Source organism: Stegostoma tigrinum, chromosome 9, assembly GCF_030684315.1.
Source record: "Stegostoma tigrinum isolate sSteTig4 chromosome 9, sSteTig4.hap1, whole genome shotgun sequence".
NCBI lineage: Eukaryota > Metazoa > Chordata > Chondrichthyes > Orectolobiformes > Stegostomatidae > Stegostoma > Stegostoma tigrinum.
Window position 1 is genome coordinate 85901138 of NC_081362.1, and position 20643 is coordinate 85921780.

General features: G+C 48.1%; 1 protein-coding gene across 1 annotated transcript in view; it reads right to left on the minus strand.

The window, feature by feature from the left end:
* kif26ba (kinesin family member 26Ba) overlaps nucleotides 1-20643 on the minus strand; it is a 379843-nt gene that overhangs the window by 25058 nt on the left and 334142 nt on the right. Inside the window, exon 12 of the mRNA XM_048536110.2 lies at nucleotides 16400-19778. Within this exon, the coding sequence (XP_048392067.1) occupies nucleotides 16400-19778 (3379 nt within the window). The remainder of the gene's footprint in view (nucleotides 1-16399; nucleotides 19779-20643) is intronic.

Genomic DNA, 20643 nt, shown 5'->3' on the forward strand with positions numbered 1-20643 from the left:
CACCTCCTTCACTACCCTGTCTACCAGTGCTGGTGCATTCAGGGGTTTATGGATTTGGACAGCTAGGTCCCTTTGTTCCCCACTACACCCAAGGGACCTACCATTCATTGTGTATATCGAAGAACAAAGAAAATTACAGCACAGGAACAGGCCCTTCGGCCCTCCAAGCCTGCACTGATCGAGATCCTCTGTCTAAACGTGCCATCTATTTTCTAAGGGTCTGTATCTCTTTGCTCCCTGCCCATCCATGCACCAGACCAGATACATCTTAAAAGACGCTAACGTGTCTGCGTCTACAACCTCCGCTGGCAACGCGTTCCAGGCACCCACCACCCTCTGTGTCATGAACTTTCCACGCATATCTCCCCTAAGCTTTCCTCCTCTCACTTTGAACTCATGACCCCTAGTAATTGAGTCCCCCACTCTGGGAAAAAGCTTCTTGCGATCCACCCTGTCTATACCCCTCATGGGGTCCCCCCTCAATTTCTGTCTTTCTGATGAAAATATTCTTCCCACACTGGACCTCCCAAAAGGGGACCTCCCAGCCGATCAATAACAGACTGGAGCGAGAGGTCAAACTCCTCTCTATGAAACACTAACAATTTTTACACCATCTACAAACCTACTAATTAAACCCTCTATATTCACAACCGAGTCATTAATACACATAGCAAACATCAAGTGACCCAACACCAATCCCTGTGGTACAGGGATCACAGGCTTCCAAGTGCAAAAACCACCATCACCCATCACCCTTTGCCTCCAATTTTGGATCCAGTTTGCCAACTTGCCTTAGATCCCATGGACTTTACCTTTTTGTCCAGCCTTCCATGTGGGACCTTGTCAAAGGCCCGACTGAAGTCCATGTAAAACCAAATCAACAGTACTACCCTCATCAGTACAGCCAGTCACCTTTCCAAAAAATATCAATTAAAATCGTCAGACAATATCTGGCTGTGGTAGGCCAAGAGCTGGGGACTCCTGGTCGTGGTCCAGAACAGGATCTGGCATCGGCATCGGTGAGGCGGGTCCAGCGGTGAGGGGATGGTGCCTGAATGAAGAGGGGCTCTCTTTCAGCTACATCCGTCAACGTGAAAATCAAACAGGGGTTCACCTGTACATCTGTCAACTTATAAACTGGACAGGGGTTCACCTGTACATCCGTCTACTTATAAAGCAGACAGTGGTTCACCTGTACATCCGTCAACTTATGAACCACACAGGAGTTCACCTGTACATCTGTCAACTTATAAACCGGACAGGGGTTCACCTGTACATCTGTCAACTTATAAACCAGACAGGAGTTCACCTGTACATCCATCAACTTATGAACCACACAGGAGTTCACCTGTACATCCGTCAACTTATAAACCGGACAGGGGTTCACCTGTACATCCATCAACTTATAAACCAGACAGGGGTTCACCTGTACATACATTCATCTACTTATAAACTGGACAGGGGTTCACCTGTACATCCGTCTACTTATAAACCAGACAGGGGTTCACCTGTACATCCGTCTACTTATAAACCGGACGTGGGTTCACCTGTACATCCGTCAACTTATAAACCGGTCAGGGGTTCACCTGTACATCCGTCTACTTATAAACCGGACAGGGCTTCACCTGTACATCTGTCAACTTGTAATGCGATCCCCTATTCCCAATTCCTCCACCTCGGCCATGTCTGCTTCCAAGATGGAACGTTCCACTCCTGATCATCCCAGATATCCTCCTATTTCAAGGGCTACAACTTTCCCGCTTCGGAGGTCAAAAATGCTCTTGACTGCATCTCTTGCATTTCCTGTACTTCTGCCCTCACATCGCCTCCCACCAACAAAACAAAAATGAAGACAGGATCTCCCTTGTCCTCAGATACCACCACCCCACCAATCTCCACATCCCATGTATCATTCTCCACCACTTCCGCCACCTACAATCCGACCCCACCACCAAAGAGATATTTCTCTCCCCATCCCCATCTGCTTTTCGTAGCGACCGCTCACTCCATGACTCCCGTATCTGCTCCACACTCACTCACTTGCGCCACTTGCGAAGATCTTTGCATCCTCGCTCTCCACTGGAGTCGTACCTGAGGACTGGAGAGAGGCAAATGTAATTCCTCTCTTCAAGAAAGGAAATAGGGAAATCCCCGGCAATTATAGACCGGTAAGTCTCATGTCTGTCGTCTGCAAGGTGTTAGAAAGGATTCTGAGGGATAAGATTTATGACCATCTGGAAGAGCATGGCTTGATCAAATACAGTCAACACGGCTTTGTGAGGGGTAGGTCATGCCTTACAAACCTTATCGAGTTTTTTGAGGATGTGAATAGAAAGGTTGATGAGGGTCGAGCTGTGGATGTGGTGTATATGGACTTCAGTAAGGCATTTGATAAGGTTCCCCATGGTAGGCTCATTCAGAAGGTCAGGAGGAATGGGATACAGGGGAACTTAGCTGCTTGGATACAGAATTGGCTGGCCAACAGAAGACAGCGAGTGGTAGTAGAAGGAAAATATTCTGCCTGGAAGTCAGTGGTGAGTGGAGTTCCACAGGGCTCTGTCCTTGGGCCTCTACTGTTTGTAATTTTTATTAATGACTTGGACGAGGGAATTGAAGGATGGGTCAGCAAGTTTGCAGACGACACAAAGGTCGGAGGTGTCGTTGACAGTGTAGAGGGCTGTTGTAGGCTGCAGCAGGACATTGACAGGATGCAGAGATGGGCTGAGAGGTGGCAGATGGAGTTCAACCTGGATAAATGCGAGGTGATGCATTTTGGAAGGTCGAATTTGAAAGCTGAGTACAGGATTAAGGATAGGATTCTTGGCAGCGTGGAGGAACAGAGGGATCTTGGTGTGCAGATACATAGATCCCTTAAAATGGCCACCCAAGTGGACAGGGTTGTTAAGAAAGCATATGGTGTTTTGGCTTTCATTAACAGGGGGATTGAGTTTAAGAGTCGTGAGATCTTGTTGCAGCTCTATAAAACTTTGGTTAGACCGCACTTGGAATACTGCGTCCAGTTCTGGGCGCCCTATTATAGGAAAGATGTGGATGCTTTGGAGAGGGTTCAGAGGAGGTTTACCAGGATGCTGCCTGGACTGGAGGGCTTATCTTATGAAGAGAGGTTGACTGAGCTCGGTCTCTTTTCATTGGAGAAAAGGAGGAGGAGAGGGGACCTAATTGAGGTATACAAGATAATGAGAGGCGTAGATAGAGTTGATAGCCAGAGACTATTTCCCAGGGCAGAAATGGCTAGCACGAGGGGTCATAGTTTTAAGCTGGTTGGTGGGAAGTATAGAGGGGATGTCAGAGGCAGGTTCTTTACGCAGAGAGTTGTGAGAGCATGGAATGCGTTGCCAGCAGCAGTTGTGGAAGCAAGGTCATTGGGGTCATTTAAGAGACTGCTGGACATGTATATGGTCACAGAAATTTGAGGGTGCATACATGAGGATCAATGGTCGGCACAACATTGTGGGCTGAAGGGCCTGTTCTGTGCTGTACTGTTCTATGTTCTATGTTCTATCCCCACTGCCCCTGGTATCTTTCCCTGCAACCACAGGAGGTGCTACACCTGCCCCTACACCTCCCTCTCCACCTCCATTCAAGGCAAAAATCAAACCTTTCACATCAGACAGGGGTTAACCTGTACATCTGTCTACTTGGAACTCCCTACCCACTCCCAGTGGCCTTATTCCATGTCTAATCCCCCCTCTCATCCACGCCTCCTCGACCTGACAGAACCTGTCCATCTCTTCTGCCACCCATCCCACATACCCTTCCCATTGACTAATCCCCACCACTCACTAACAGCACTCACCTATCACCATCCCACCTACCTTCCCCAACCCGATCTCTCCTCTCTCTATATATTTCCCAGCTCCCTTCCCCCTCCCCATTCCTGAAGAAGGGCCCTGACCTGAAATGTCAACTTTCCTGCTCCTCTGATGCTGCCCGGCCTGCCGTGTTCCTCCAGCTCCACACTGTGTTATCTCTGATTCCGGCATCTGCAGCTCCTGCTATCTCTTTCAACTTGATCTTTTTACTCTTAAGCTATTCAAAATGGCAGCAAATTGTGGTGACAGTTGAAACTTTTCACTGTAGTTTGCTGCATTATTCATCATAAAATTCAAGTAACAAAAGACCATATAATTCAATTCAACATCCCCTTGTAAGAATCTGTGCTGACTTTCCCCGAGCAATCCCTGCCTTACCAAGTGTTGAATAATCTTCCCTCTGTCAGACTAACTGGTCTGTAATTACCTGGCCTACATCTGCAGACCTTCTCGAAGAAAGAAACCACATTAGCTATCCTTCAGTCAGCTGGCATTTTACCTGTGGCCAGTGAGATATTAAATATCTCTGTCAGGGCTCCAGCAATCTCCTCCCTTGCCTCACACAGCAGCGTGGGATATATCAGACCCAGGGCATTTACACATCGTTATGTCTACTAAAACATCCAACCCCTTCTCCTTATTTAGAACCTCACTACCCGAATCAAAATCCCTGGCTGCAATTTCTTTCTCGTCTGTGAATACAAAAGAGAAGTATTCATTTAAGACCTCACCCACATCCTCAGGCTCCACACACAGACTGCCCAGGAGGTCTCTAATAGGTACCTCTTTCCCTGGTAAGCCTCTTAATCTTAATATACCTATAAAAAAAAGCCTTGGGTTTTCCTTGATCTGCCAAAGATATTTCATAGCCTCTCTTTGCCCTCCTAATTTCTTTTTAAGCAATGCCCTACAGTCTCTATACTTTTCAAGGACTTTCCCTGTTTTTAACGAGCTGTACCTGACATATACCTCCTTCCTTTTCCTTATCAAATTGCAAGTGATAGGACTTTAGGTACATCTGAATGTTTCTTCTCAAATGTGATGAAGGGTTTTCTGGCCCGAACGCCCTTCCAAGCAGTGAGCTTCAGACCCTCGAGGTTAAAAGAAACAAAATACATCTTAATTCCTTCCCCCTAGTCCTGGGAACAATTATTTTAAAACCTACATCCTGGTGATATGACCTCCGCATTAAGGGAAGGGGACTGTTCCTGGCCAGACCCCTCATCATTTTATGGAGATCAGGTCAATCTCCTTGTAACTTTCTCGATAACAGAGGGAACAAAATCCAGACTAGCCAATTATTCTTTGATTTTGAAGAGCTTTCATGCAGCAGTCACAATGTAAGCACTGCTTTGCAACATCTTATTTTAGGCACTGGTTGATGGACACATCCTCAGACAGAAATCCTCTTCCAACTCTGAGAAACTCCGAGGATTTGTTTCCATTCATTGGGATGGCAGGCGATATTTTGGTTTAATGCCTCATTTGGAATTCTAACAGTGCAGCAGTCCCACAGGACAGTACTGAAGGAACAGTCTAGATTACACACAGCTACAGCCTTCGGAGGCTTAATGTTAGGGTCTTGGGGAGGGTTGTTGATCAAAGAAACCTTGGAGCGCAGGTTCACAGTTCCTTGAAAGTGGAGTCGCAGGTAGATAGGAGAATGAAGAAGGCACTTGGTATGCTTGCATTCATCAGTCTGGATATTAAGTACAGGAGTTGGGAGGGCATGTTGCAGCTGTACAGGATATTGGCGAGGCCACTTTTAGAATATTGTGTACAATTCTGGTCACCGTGCTATACGTTGTTAAATTTGTAAGATTTACAAGGGCGTTGCTGAGTTTGGGGGGTTGGAGCAATGCGGGGAGGATGAATAGGCTGGGGCTATTTTCCCTGGAGCATCGAAGGCATCTTATAAGGGTTTACAAAATCATGCATCTTCAGGACTGCTATCAGGGCAGCGGGTACCACAAACTTATCACTCTGAAAAGGTATGCAATGAGATACTAAATATTTCTTTGGTTTCTAATTATATTGCCTCCATACTGGACAGGTGCAAGGTCTTACGGTTACACAGCTCAGAAGGAAGCCATTGAGCAAATCAAGGCTCTCCTCCAAGCCTTTGAAAGATCCTATCCAAATTCTCGTGAACCATTTGTTTATTCTTTGCCCTGTATATTTTTCCAAGGCTGGTCTAGATGCCAATACTACCCAGTGTAACACATGCTCAGTTAGGATTGTACCTAATTAAAGTCTGCTGCACCTCACTCCAGTCACCATTCATCCAAACTCTTCCTGGGCAAATGGTACCATTTGGCTCTGAGGGCATCCCAGCTCAGCCTGATGGCCAGCTCGGGCCAATGGGGTCAAATGTTTCCTGGTGGATCACTGCAGATTTCCTGCTCCCCAGTCAGGGGTTACTGAGGCTACTCGGATCCAGCTTTATCACTACAACGCAGGCTGGGGACTGAACATGGATCTTGTGTACAAAACAATGAGTTCTTACGCCTTTCTGAAACCATTTGGTGCAGTTAAAATATCAGCCTGATTATTCTGGATGCGAAGAAAGTTCTTCCCACTGAATGTTGGGAAGTTGGAACGCCATTACTTTTTTAAAGTCTCCTATCCAAACTTCGTTGCCCAGTGCCCAGCTCCCAGCTCCATTCCTCTCCCCAACATCAAGCTGAGACTAGGCTGGACTGTTTATATCCTTCAAGTCATTGACTTTGAGATGAGCTAACAGCCGCAAAAGACATAATTAAATCTGTCTTTTCTCGGCTTCAAAACATCACCCCTCCTACGGGTCTTCAGACTCAACATTTCAAAGCGGCTGAAAGCAGTTAAAACCTCAAAGTTCATTCAAACCTCTGCTGCCCCTAACCTACGTATAAAGCACCCAGTCCCTTAAACCCATCATGCCTGCGCGGGCTCACCTTCACATAGTTCCTGGTCAAACACAACAGTTTGTTTCTATGATTATCAGCCTTGTTTTCAATTCTCTCCATAGCGCTTTGTTATGTTCTTCTGGTCCCTCAACACTCCAAAATACTTGGCTCATCAAATTATTGGGGTCTTGAGAAGGACCAATTTTACTCACTTCACCACTATGTCCATGGCTTCAGGTGCGTAGGCCCGAAGCTCTGGAATTCCCTTCCTAAATCTCACACTTCCTCAGTCATTCTGCTTCGGGACATTGCCCAGCTCTTCAACCAAGGTTTTACTCAGTTGTCCTAACATCTCCTTATATTGGATAGTTTCATATGAAGTTTCTGTGGAACTTTCAATGGTGACAAAGGCACTATATCGGTTCCAGTTGTTGAGGTTGGTGAAGGCTGTGTGCTAACCGTGATTCAATGCTGACACTCTCACCTCGAAGTCAGTAGGTTGTGGAACATTTTTGAGTTACATAAGGCACCTTATTTCCGGTAACCAACAATAACTACACTTTAAAAGTACTTCCTTGGCTTAAAGTGCTTTGGGATGTTCCATGACTGGCGGAATCAGTAGTGCTGTAGTAACGTCACTGGGTGTGCAATCCCAAACGGTAGGCCATGGGCATAAATGGTAGATGGTGAAGTCTAGTCTGGAATAAAAATGCAGTGTAAATGTATCTAACGAGGCCTGCGCAGCCACTAACGATTGTCAAAACAAAATACCCATCTGGTTCACTAATGCCCTTTAGAGAAGGAAATCTGCCATCTTTACCTGGCCTGGCCTACATGTGACTCCAGGCCCACAGCAATGTGGTTGATGCTTAACTGCCGCCTGGGCAATTAGGGATGGGTAATAAATGCTGCTGAGCCAGTGACGCCCTCGTCCTGTGAATGAATTAAAAAATGCGCTCCTCTTTATTCTTTGATGCAACATGGGCATCGTTGTCATGGGAACAATTGGTTGCCCATCCCTAACTGAGTTGGAAGTGAATGGCTTGCTCGGCATTTTCAGATGGAAGTTAGGATTCAACCACATTGCAGTGGGCCTGGAGTCACATGTAGGTAAGAAGAAGACGTTGCCCACCCAAAGAGACAGAAGTGAACTTAATGGCTTTACAAAAACCAATGCTAGTTGTCATGGTCACCATTCACTAAGACTAGGTGCATAACTGCATGTTTATTAAATGAATTCAAATGACCCCAGCTACACTGGTGGGATGAGAACCCATGAGCCAGAATATCAGTCCAGGCCTAGAGTCCAGGATGTTCCACAACAGCAGCAGTGCTGTTTAAATACAATCTGTGACTGGTATTATAGGAGCTTAGGGTAACAAGGGAAGGGTATTGAAGGCCCTGGAGACTCTAATGGCTGCATCATTCCAGCTTAAGGTTCCCATGAAATTAATGGACAAGCCACAAGAGGGACCAGATTCCAGCAGTCTAATGGGATAGACTACATTCCACAGGATCTACTTTCATTGTGCCTGATAATGTTCAATCCCATCATAACTAATGCTGAATGGTTTCCATTTTTAACAAAACACCATTATACTCGGTGAGAGAATTTCTTTAGAATGTGAGCTCAGTGCAGTAGCAATGTACCTCTTAAATCCAGACGTGATATATATGATTACTTTGATCTCTACTGTACTTATTGTAGGCTTTGTGAATTGGTTCCACTCTGATGTACAGAAAGCAACACTTGTTTTACTGAACAGCATCAGTGTTGAACACAAGGGCTGTTAATAACCAGATACATTTTAATTCCCTCCATTTGCATGGTCCATCAGTGTGTAGGCTGTTATTTAAAGGGGCATTAAAGGATTTATAAGGCTCTTTAGTACTTCACTCATACTCCTACCCTGCAGATATCAATGAACTTGCTGTTCGAGAGGTGATCCTTTATCCATTTCTGTCCTCCAACAAAATGTAGGTTTTGGTGCATGGTCAATATTTATTCCTCAGTCAAGTTATGAATATTACTACAGTTTCTATCGCTCAGAACTGTTTTTTTTGTTTTTAAAAATGTTACCTGAATACAGCAATTCATTGACCCTTTAACTGATTGGCTTGTTAAACAGATTTCAGAGGTTGGGAATAGTCAACCACACTCCTGTAGAGATGGGATCACGTGTCTGCCAGACCAGATAAGGATTTAAAATAAAGTTGGTCATGAGATGTAGGCATCACTGACCAGGCAGCATTTATTACCCAACTCATTGTCCTGGGTCTGGAGTCACATGTAGGCCAGACCAAGTAATGATGGCAGACTTCCTAAAGGACAGTAGCCAGCATGGTCAACATCAGGCTCCCTCTTTATCCCAGACTTTTGGTGAATATACCATTTGCTGTGGGGAGGTGGTATTTGAACCTATGACTCCAGAGCATTAGCCTGGCATTCTGAAATACTAGTCCGGCAGCATTACCACGATAGCACTACTTCCCCTAGGATGGCTGGTTGACTGTCAATACTTATGATGGCTACCATTAGAAAGACTGATTTTACACACCCAGGTTTTATTTAATCGAGTTTAAAAATCTAGAAGCTGCACATAAAGGTCACAGAATCCCTACAGCGTGAAAGCAGGCCATTTGACCCATTGAGTCCACATTATCCCTCTGAAGGCTCCCCCCACCCCAACCCTGTAACCCTGCATTGCCCATGGCTAACCCACTCAGCCTGCACATCCCTGGGCACTATGGGTAATTTGGCATGGCCAGTCCACCTAGCCTACACATCTTTGGACTGTGGGAGGAACCTGGAGGAAACCCACGCTGACACAGTGAGAATATGCAAACTCCACACAGACAGTTGTCTGAGGCTGGAATTGAACCTGGGTCCCTGGTGCTGTGAGGCTGCAGTGCTAACCATTGAGCCACTGTCTTGCCCCTGGCAGGATTTGAACCCATAATTTTAAGAACATTAGCCTGGGGTCTGGATTACTAGTTCGGTGACAATTATACTACACCACCATTTCACATACCTACCCGGCTTTGGTCCAAACTAGACTTAAGCTGACACTCTCAGTACAGCAGAATGCATTAGCTTCAGACAGTCAGTAGCACACCCTCCTCGGAATCAGACTTTTTTTTAAGATCAAATCCATATTTAACAGTCAGGGTTATGCTCCAACGCACTGCTGAAGGAGTGCTGCAGTCTCAACAGGCTGTTTTTTTGGCTGGGACATTAAATTGAGGTCCTGTCTGCCCATCCCAAGGCATTAATTTCAAAGAACAACAGGGGATTGATCAACAACAAACAGATTATTATGTTGATACTTGTGGAGGCTTGCTTCACACAAACTGCTAGCTGGGTTTCTACATGACAACACTGATAAGTCAATTAGTGCTAAATCTCTGCCCCAGCATTGTTGAAAGTTGCTATATAAATGCAAATCTTTCTTTTAAAAAATGCTATTAAACCAGAAATGCACCCAGCGAACATGCTTTAAACCTTTACAAGCAATCAAATATTTGAAAATCACCTTTTCTCTCTCCAGCAGGAGAACTGTGATTCCAAATTCAAACAACTATCTCCCAGAATTTCGAAAAGTTCCAAGCACGGAAAAAGGGAAGCTTTTCCATTCTCCAATCATTCTATCTTATTTAATCTTGTAAAATGTAGCATTTGGACATTCAGGGGGTTAGACTGGTGCTGTCGTGACTGTAATGTTTGCAATGGGGAGTTTCGCACTGATGAAATATCCAATCTGACCCTCTCTCTAATCTCTCTTTGATTTTTGCTCCTTCAGCGTAAAGGGGTTTCTGACCTAATTGCTTCTATTTTAAACTGCTTTGGGCGTAGATTTGTAATCACAGCACCACAGGCTTTGAAAATTCCATACATGTGCTTCCGTGTGGAATAAGGTCACCAACTTAGGTTGGAAGGTACCCCGGAGGTTTCACTGCACAATCTCTTGCAAGTTTTAGCTGGCCAGACAATGCATCGCAATGATGGTCACTCAGTATGTCCATCCTCACTGCGCCACCGATCAGAGCAATGACAAGACAGGCTGATTTCTGCCTGTCACCTTTTTCCATTCCTACGTCCTCCCCCAATTCCTGGAGAGCCCAGAGAAATCCTTGAGGGTTGGCAACCCCATTGATTAATGTCAAGGGCAAAGAGAGGTAAATTAGGAGATTGCGGCTGAGCATCGCATGTGAGAGTCCGTCTGGAAGGGAAAAGGAGATTCTGGCTTTTGTTAGCATTATTTCATCCCAGCAATTCAACTGGCACAGCGCCTGCGCTTCCAGATCGCAGCACATTGAGTATTGTGCCAGCTACTGTTTCTCAATCATTGAGCATGTTGGGGGCCAGGTATATAGGATGGTGACCACAAGAGATGCAGTCTTAGAAAGGCCCCATAAGATGCACAAAGCGCAGAAAAGGTCCTTCAATTCATCAAATCTGCGCTGACATAACGGCCACTAGTGGTGCGCTAATCCCAGTTTCCTGCACTGGCCCCATATCCTTCAACGTTGTGATATGTGAAGTCCTTATCCAAATACTTTATTTAAAGGCTGTAAGGTTCCGGTCTCCACTGCCTTCCCAAGCGGTGCATTCCAGATTCCCACCACCTGCTGTGTGAAGATTTCTTTGCCCCAATCCCCTCTGAATCTCCTACCCCTTACCCTAAAACTATACCCCCTTGTGATTCACCCCTCAGCCAAGGGGCACAGCTGCTCCCTATTTACACTGTCTATAACCCTCATAATCTTATGTCATGTCCCACTCAGTCTTCTCTGCTCTAAAGAAAACAATCCAAGCCTATCTAGTCACTCCTTATAGCTCAATTTCTCCATTCCAGGCAACATCCCGGTGAATCTCCTCTGTACCTTCGAGTGAGGTGACCAGTACTGTACACAGTGCTCCAGCTGTGACCTAACCATTGCCCTGTACAACGCCAACATTACCTCCTTGCTCTTACACTCTATGCTGCAACTGATGAAGCAAATATTCCACATACCTTCTTAACTATCCAGCACACATGCTCTGACAACTTCAGGGATCTGTAAATAATTACGGCAAGATCCCTCTGCTCCTCTAAGCTATCCAGTATCCTGTCATTCATTAAATACACCTGCATCTTCTTTCGTCTTCCAAAGTGAATCATTTCACTCTTATCAGGGTTAAATACTATCTGCCACTGGTCTGCCCATCTGAACAATCCATCTATATCCTCCCATAACCTACAAACATCTTCTTCGCTGTTAACCACTCTACCAATCTTGGTGTTGTCTGCATATTTGCTTATTCCCCCACAGTTTCATCTATATAATTTACGTATATAACAAACAATGAGGGTCCCGGTACTGATCCTTGTGGTTCACCGCTGGCCACCAGCCTCCAGTCACTTGAACAGCCTCATATCACTACCCTTGTGTCCCATTACTGAGCTAGTCTCTGATCCATCTCACCAAGTTTCCCTCCATTCCATGTGCTCTAACCTTCTCAATCAGTGTCGCGTGTGGGACCTTGTCAAAAGATTGCGAGGGGCTGTGAGTGGGGCTGGTGGAGGCCACATGGAGAACGTAGAAACTCCTGTGAACATTACCTCTTGCCTTTCTTCTCAAACAGCCGGGGTGAAAGAAACGTGTTTGAGAACTTCCTAGGAAACCCGCTTCCTTTCCTTCTGGTCCACTCCGATACTAGACGTCCTCAGACTTGGGAATTCCAAGAGACTTCTCTCCCAAAGTTTGGAATTCTCAACTTTAACCGTGCTGCTATGAAACCACCCATGAACTCTGACAACAAATCTGTCAGAACATGTCCAGTGTTTGGAAATCAGTCTAGCACCAGAACTGTGTCTGAATCCTACCTCATTAATCAGTCCACTAACTGGACCAACTTAAACAGCTTGTAACATCATCTACTCTGTGTGGAAACGAGAGCTAATGTTTCAATGTTTGGCTCAAATTCAAAAATGTAAATAGAATTTTCTTTTTTTTTCCTCGAAGTTCTACCAGAAGTTTCTATTTGCTGGGACCTGGGAATAAAAATGGGAGAATTACTCCCTCAAGCCTGTTTTGCTCTTCAGTTAGATCATAGCAAATTGTACCTTAAATATATTTATCTGCCTGGGTTCTCTAACACTTTTACTCAGTATTGTCTTATAAAGAAATCCAGAATTATTAACTCAGAGATAATAAGTACTGCAGATGCTGGAGTCAGAGATAACACAGTGTGGAGCTGGAGGAACACAGCGGGCCAGGCAGCATCAGAAGGGCAGGAAAGCTGACGTTTTGGGTCGGGGCCCATTTCTGAAGAAGAGTCCCGACTCGAAATGTCGACTTTCCTGCTCCTCTGATGCTACCTGGCCTTGTGTGTTCCTCCAGTTCCACACTCTGTATTCCCTGAATTATTAACCGTTTGTGAAAACTAAATCAGTCCTGGGATTCTCTCCAGTCTTCCCAATTTTGTACAGGGGGCTATTAGCACAGATTTCCACTCCTGACTGCTCTCCTGGGGGCTGTGTCTAACACAGGCTTGGCTCTGAGGATACCTGCACTGTAGTAATTCAATGTTTTAAGTTTATGCACAAAAAGACTAGCTGCTTGCCTTGAGGTGGGGGAGATATGGCCATCATTAAGACAGGCCCCTCAAGGAGGCTCCTTTCGAGATTTCTGTAAAGTCTGCCTGAGTGAGTGAATGGGGGTTGCAGAATAGACCTGGACTAGGTCATCCAACCCCTCGAGCCTGCTCCACCATTCAACAGATTCATGGTCGATCCTCCACTTCCCTGCCTTTTCCGCATCTCCCTTGATTCCCCAAATGATCAAGAATCCATCTGTCTCAGTCTTAAAAACACACAAGCTCTCTGCGGCAAAGTGTTTCAAGGACTCACAGCCTTCTGAGAGAAGAAATTCTTCCTCTTCTCTGCCTTCATTCTGAGACTATGCCCTCTAGTCCAAGACCACCTCATGAGGGGAAATATTACGACAGCATTTACTCTGTCAAGCCCATTCAGAATCCAATGTGTTTCAATGAGATCACCTCTCAAATTTCTAAAGCCCAGTGAACAACCATCATTCAAATGGCACTGAATTCACAATACACAATACTTTCAAAACAGGCATTTCTTTTTTTCCTCACTTCTTCATGGAATCTGGGTGTTATTTGGAAAAAAACAGCATGTGTTAACCATCCCGAACTGACTTTGAACAAGTAGCTTACTGGGGCATTTCAGAGGACATTTCAGAGTCAACCACATTGCAGTGGGTCTAAAGTCAGGTGTAGGGTCGAGGCTGGGTGAAGTTGGCAGATTTGTCTCCCAAAAGAGAATCAGTGAACCAGATGGGATCTTATAACAAACAATGATGGTTTTATGGTCACTATCACTGAAAGAACCTAGGGTTTGGGTTCTCCTCCTGCAATAGAGTCATAGTGTTATACAACATGGAAACAGACCCTGTGGTCCGCCTTGCCCATGCTGACCAGACATCCCAAACTGACCTAATCCCACTTGCCGGCATATGGGACATATTTCTCCAAACCCTTCCTATTCATAAATCCATCAGACGTCTTTCAAATGTTGTAATTATACCTCCCCCACCTCCTCTGGCAACTCATTCCACCCACACACACCACCCCTCAGCGTGAAAAAGTTACTCCTCGGGTCCTTTTTAATGGTCCATTGCAGATGGCAGTGCACCTGGAGTTATAGGCAGGCTGCGACCTTTTGAATGGTGGGGCAAGCTCAAGGGGCCGAACAGTCTTCTCCTGCTCCTAGTTTGCATGGTCTTATGACAGTAATTAAACATCGCATGCCTCACAATTGTTGCTGCTTATGGAGAATGAGCCATATTAATGTGCCTGGTGACAAACTGAACTTCTGGCTTTTACAAGTTAAAACAGAAAGCCCATCATCACCCCCTGAAATTTACCGGAACTAAAAGGTGAAGTAAACTACATCTGAGGATGCCAATAGGCAACGGGTAATTCCACAGGTAAGTTAAATCCAGATCCTAGCTCCTTATTTATTAATTGATTCTTTCATGGAGTGTGGGCATCGCTACCACGGTCAACAATTGCTGCCTATCCCTAACTGCCCTCAAACTCGCCATTTCAGTTCGCCATTCAGAGTCAATAAGGCATAGGAGTATAAATTAGGCCATTCGGCCCATCGAGTCTGTTCCGCCATTCAATCATGGCTGATAAGTTCCTCAACCCTACTCTCCTGCTTTCTCCCTGTAACCCTTGTTCACATTGATAATCAAGAACCTATCTATCTCAGTCTTAAATGTGCTAAATGACTGGCCCCCACAGCCTTCTGTGGCAGTGAATTCCATAGATTCACCACTCTTTGGCTGAAGAAGTTTCTCCCTATCTCCGTTCTAAGTATGAGTATAGTCCCAGCGTCCTCAAATGTTCCTCAAATGTGAAGCTTTTCATTCCTGGGGCCATTCTTATAAACCTCCTCCGAATCCGCTCCATTGTCAGTACATCCTTCCTGAGATATGGGGCCCAAAACAGCACACAACACCCCAAATGTGGGTCTGGAGTCATGTGTAGACCAAGAGGCAGATTTCTTTCCTTTAAAAAGTCAATAATAACCCCGCTGGGGTTTAAAGGACAGCTGCTTAAGGTTCTTCGCCACTATTACAGACATTAATTGGATATTCTAGATTTACTAATTAAAGCCAAATTGAGCTACCATGACGGGATTTGAATCCACAGTCCTCAGAGCATTAACCTACTGGATTACCCACCCACAGACATTACCACTACACCAGCATCTCCACTGAGAAACACGTCAACTAATTCGCTCAACTATATCACACTGTACGCAGATTAGGCCATTCGCACCACCTCACACGTGAAAGAGGAAAAAGCATGCTATTTATTGGCGGCCGCACACAGATTTGGGCTTTATTGCGTCTCCTCATCGCCATGGAAACCAACGTTTCTTAACCAGGGTATAGCTCTTGAAATACCCGCGACTGATTTCAGAATAAAGTTGAAAACTGGCTGGGTAGTTGCTTTTCCAAGTAATGTCACAGCCCAATATCCCCATCATGTCACTTCCCCACATTCCCAAACACTCCGACCTATCCTCCACTTTCCACAGTTTTTCGTATTTCCAGCTCAGAAACTTGCTGTTTGGCCCAACTGCTCTATTTCCTCCCAGCATGTCCTTCTATTCAAACGACTATTCCCTGGTACAGTACTGTACCTGAATCTTGCTCAAAAGGGAGCCAGGCTGCTGAAGTCTTTTTGTTTACAATCATCAGGACAAGCGCACGATTGCCAAAATCGGGAGGCTCCCAATATTTACCCTGCAGGACAACAGGGTGCTGGTTGGTCGCCAATCAATTTGCTGAGACTTTCTCCAGCGCTATACGTTGCCAGAGAAAAGCCTTGGCCAATCAGAGTTGACCAAACAGCACCCTTCCCCCCCCCCCACACCCCCCGTAGTAGAAATAGTTGTGATTGTTTGGAATTTGGCATTCTTGCATGTGTCCTGATGAGCATAAGATGAAAATCTTTGGCAATGCATCTCTCTTTTCAGTGAAAGCCTTTACCCCGCGGGCACTTATTTAATCTCTCCTCGGAGGCGATTGGATCAGCACATTCGATATAACAAGCACCACAATTTCTAACGACGTCAGAGTGAGGATGTGATCTTGTCTTACCTGTGTTCATCCTGCGCTTTGGAGATTTCAGACTCCTGGATCTACCTGGCACCGAGTTCCCATTCTCACTCATGGAGTCCTGGGCCGACGACGTGCTTCCTGTGGCCTCGCTATCCCTGATCATGCTCTCATACCCACTGCTGCCCCCACTGTGGTAGAACAGGGCGGTTTTGCACATGGCAGGGGGCAGTTCGCCACTTAGCACACTGCTGTTGTCACTGCCGTGACCGCTGCTACACCGGTGAGGTTTGCGGGGTGGGGTGACCTTGCTGTAGGGTGATGGGAGGGCCTGAGTGAGGGGCTTCTCACCCGGGTGCGGGCTCCATTTCTCCGACTCAGCGCTGGCCCGCAGCTGGCTACTCCTGGAGCCCGTGGTCCCCTGCAGCAGCTCGGAGATCCTGCCATTGACAGCCCGCAGGGGAAGCTTGGCCACGATGCTGGATCCCCTGCTCTGCTTGCTGCTGAGAGACTGGGTGGACCAGGACATGTTCCTCGAGTTGGATGGCATGCTGGAGCTGCGGCCGACGGACTGAGGGAGTGATTTGGTGGAGAAGCTCAGGGTCTTTGTGCTGGACGCCGAGAGGCTGCGGGACTTGGGGCCGGCTAGGAGCAGCTTGCTGACGGCTGATATCTTGGAGGTGCCTGACTTTGGGGAGGTGTCCGCTGACGGCGGAGTGCCGGGCTGCGTAGGTGATGACACAGTGGCTCGATTCAGGCTGCGGCCTGCTCGAGGCATTGTGCTGTCTCGGGGCACGCTGACCTTCGACCCCATGGACGTCAAGCTCCCTGCCCTCTCCAAAGAGAGGCACTCGTACTGGCCAGCGTACCGCCTGTTCAGGGAGTTAGGCCGGCTGCTGAACAGTTCACCTTTCCCACTGCTCGCTTTGCCGCAGTTCTCCACATTTGGGGCCTTGGCTTTGACGTGGGCGCCGCCTTCGTCTGGCGTAGCTGCCAACACCGTTGTAGCCTGGCTGCTGCCACCCGGCGTGTGCTGGGCACTCGCTCTGTTCCTCTGATCGAGGCTCGACTTCCTGACCGGGGGCAGCGGGGGCATCCCTTTAGGCCGGGCCGGCAGCAGGCCCTGCTTGTTGGGAGAGCCCACTCTCCTCTCCAGGGTGGCTTTGGGGCTGCAAGTGGTGGAGGCCTGCGACGTAGTGGTGGTCACAGAAGTGCCACTGCTCTCCGCGGGGAGGCACAGCGGCCTGAGGGAGGCACCCTCCAGGTTGTCTTGCTTGGCGAGCAATGGACGCGGTAGTGCCTGGGATAAGCTGCACTCCTTGGCACTGTCCAGCGAGAGGGTGGAACTCTGACTGCACGAAGGAGTCAGCCCCACCTCACAGCCATCCACCACCCTCTTGGAAGGATCTCCCTGTGCGGGCGAGACGGGGGTTTCGGACCTGCCGCTGCCAGGGCTTTCGGCCGCGGTCTGCTTTCGACCCCCTCCTCTGTCAGCGCTCTCGTTTCCATCCAGCCCAGAGTCCTCCAGCTCCTCTTCCTCCTCCTCTTCCTCGTTGTCCTCGTCCTCCTCCTCCCCGTCCTCGCGCTTCAACCACGGGTCATCGAAGGTCATCTCCTGTGAGGCAGCCCTGGTGTGGCGATGGTGGGGGTGCGCTGGAGGACAGTCGACAGGTTTCAACAGGTGGTGCTGTTCGGGGAAATGCACCGGCTCCAGCCTGATACAGGGGCGCATCGAAATGTTCGTCTGAATGGGGAAACAGCCCTCGCTCCTGGGCAAGCCCGGAGCATTCGATATTCTGACCGTGGTCTTCCCCAGCGCTGCGATCTTGCAGTTCTGGTTAGCGGCTATCTGGTAGAGGCCTTTGGCCTCGTGGGCCTTCTCCGACATGCTGAAGAATTTGTCCATGACCGAGTACTTTCCGCTGCGAGCATACGCCACACACTCCTCCTGGTGACTGCTCACCACATCCAGCAGTGAGGGGTCTGCCAAGGCTTCACCATTATCGCTGCAGGTCTGGGTGACAAAGCTGTGACAGGACTGCTCACCGTCACTCCCCGTGCTCATCTCACTGAGCCAGGAGCTAATGGATGAGCGGTGGCTGCTCGAAACCAACACTTTCTCATCTAGGCCCGGCTTGGGGAAGGGCAGGAACTTGGTGATGCTGACTTCGGAGAAGGGGCTGGTGCTCGAATAGCAGTCCAGGTCCTCGTTGATGCTGCTGATGATGCTGACGGGCCTGGAGCCTGAAGCCATGGCCTGGACCGAGCAGTCGCTGTTGAAGCTGATGATGCTGGTGGGCCGCCCATTCTCCAGAATGCCGCTGATGGTCAACTCCTCGACCAGAGTGAACACCAGCTCGTCCTCCCCGTTCAGCTCCAGGGGCTGCTGCAGGGTGACCGTGGCCCAGCTCATCATTTCTTTCTCGTCGATGTCAGAAGGCTCCTGCTTCTGGTCTGAGAGGGCCGAGTCCTGTGAAAGCTGCGTGCCCGAAGACACGGATCTCTTCATCACCTGGGGGCTCATTCCCACCGGGGCCGCCCTGATTTCCCTCTTGCAGTCCCTGGTTGGTGTGTGGGGTGGGGGAGCGGCCGGGCTGGGCAGGGAGCCTTTCTGGGTGTACACCTTGCAGCGCTGAGAGGGTGAATGCTGGGGCTTGTAGTCGGAGCTCTTTGACAGGCTTGCTATCCCTAGCCTCGGGGAGCCCATGGGCCTAGGCTTAAGCTCCGCGCCACCTCCACCGTGTGGGACATCCTTCGTGCTCTGGCTCCTCGATGATGCGTTCAGTTGGGTGTTGCCACCTCCCATGATGCTCCGGGGGGAGGACGGTGCCGAACCGCCCTGCAGCACGGCCTGGGCTCGCACAGGGCCAGGATGGGCATCCTCTGTGCTCTCCTCTGGGGCCCAGCGCGCCGCCGTCTGTCCGAGCAGTTGCTGGGCCTCTCCCCTCTGGGCCTGCACCTCCTCGCCCATCACAGGCTGCTCACTGCACGGAAGCTCTTCGAAGGGGAACTTGTCTGGCTCCTCACTGCCATCGATGCACTCCAGCCGCTCCTGCAGCTCAGCAAAAGTGTTGCACTTCAGGCAGTCCTTCTCCGGCAGCACCGCCACAGGCTCAGTGCTGCCTTCGGGCCTAGTCTCATTCTTGTTCTTCTGCAGTGAGGGAATTATGGGCACAAAGTCAGGCGGCCCCTCGTTGTCGGTCAGCTCCTTGTCACTCAGGGTGGTGCCGTTAGGGCCTACATAGATGACGGTGTCACACGACTGCTCGCTGCTGGATGAGTAGTCTGGGTCGCTCGACAAGTTTAAGATGGGGAGGTCTGCATCCCCTGCTCCCCTCGGGTGGAACGGTCGGAGTTGTGTGGGCCGACGCATCCTTCCTTCCTCGCACGAACTCTCACCCCCGGACGAACTGGAGGTATACTGCGGTCAGAGGGCAGAAGACAGTGAGAGATTAGCTATGAACAAACCCCAACTCCAATTGCCACTTTTAACATGCAATCACATGGCACATACTAGTCTCCCCTTGAGTGAGAGATAGTCAGCTCATCCCAAGAGAAAAATGTTTTCTTTTATTTGGGATGTTGGCTGGATCAGCATTTATGCCCTATCCCTAATTACCCAGAGGGCAGTTTAGAGTCAACCACATTGCTGTGGGTCTGGAGTCACATGTAGGCCAGACCAGGTAAGGATGGCAGTTTCCTTCCCTACAGGGCATTAGTGAACCTGATGGGTTTTTCCAACAATTGGTAACAGCTTCATTGCCACAATTAGGTTCTTAATTCCAGATTGACTTTCGTCCAGAAAATGTGTGTATTCCAAATGAAAATAGAATTAGGGGTTGGCCGTTGAAAACTGCGATGCAGAAAAATCTCTACTGTGAAAGAGTGGTGAAACTCTGAAATTCGCTGCTCCAAAGGACGCAGTCACTGAATGTGTTCAATACAGAGGCAGACAGATTTCTGGAGACTGCTGCCTTACAGTTACAGAGATTATGTAGGAATGTGGGACAGCAGAGTAGGATTGAAAGGGGCTGAATGGCCTCCTCCTGTACCTAAGTCTCTATGTAATGCTGAATTGGAAGTGCTGGAACCAGATGCCAGCTTGGGCTCACCAGATCACTCTGCCCCACCTGAATGATACTGGATTGAATAGCCACACCAGAGGCCTGAGCACAGAATTTGAGCTGGCACCCCAGTACAGAACAGGGTGCTACACTGGCAGAGAGGTCAACTGCCCATGGGTTATTAACCTGTGGGTTGGGAGGGATGGGGGCGCCTGACTATCT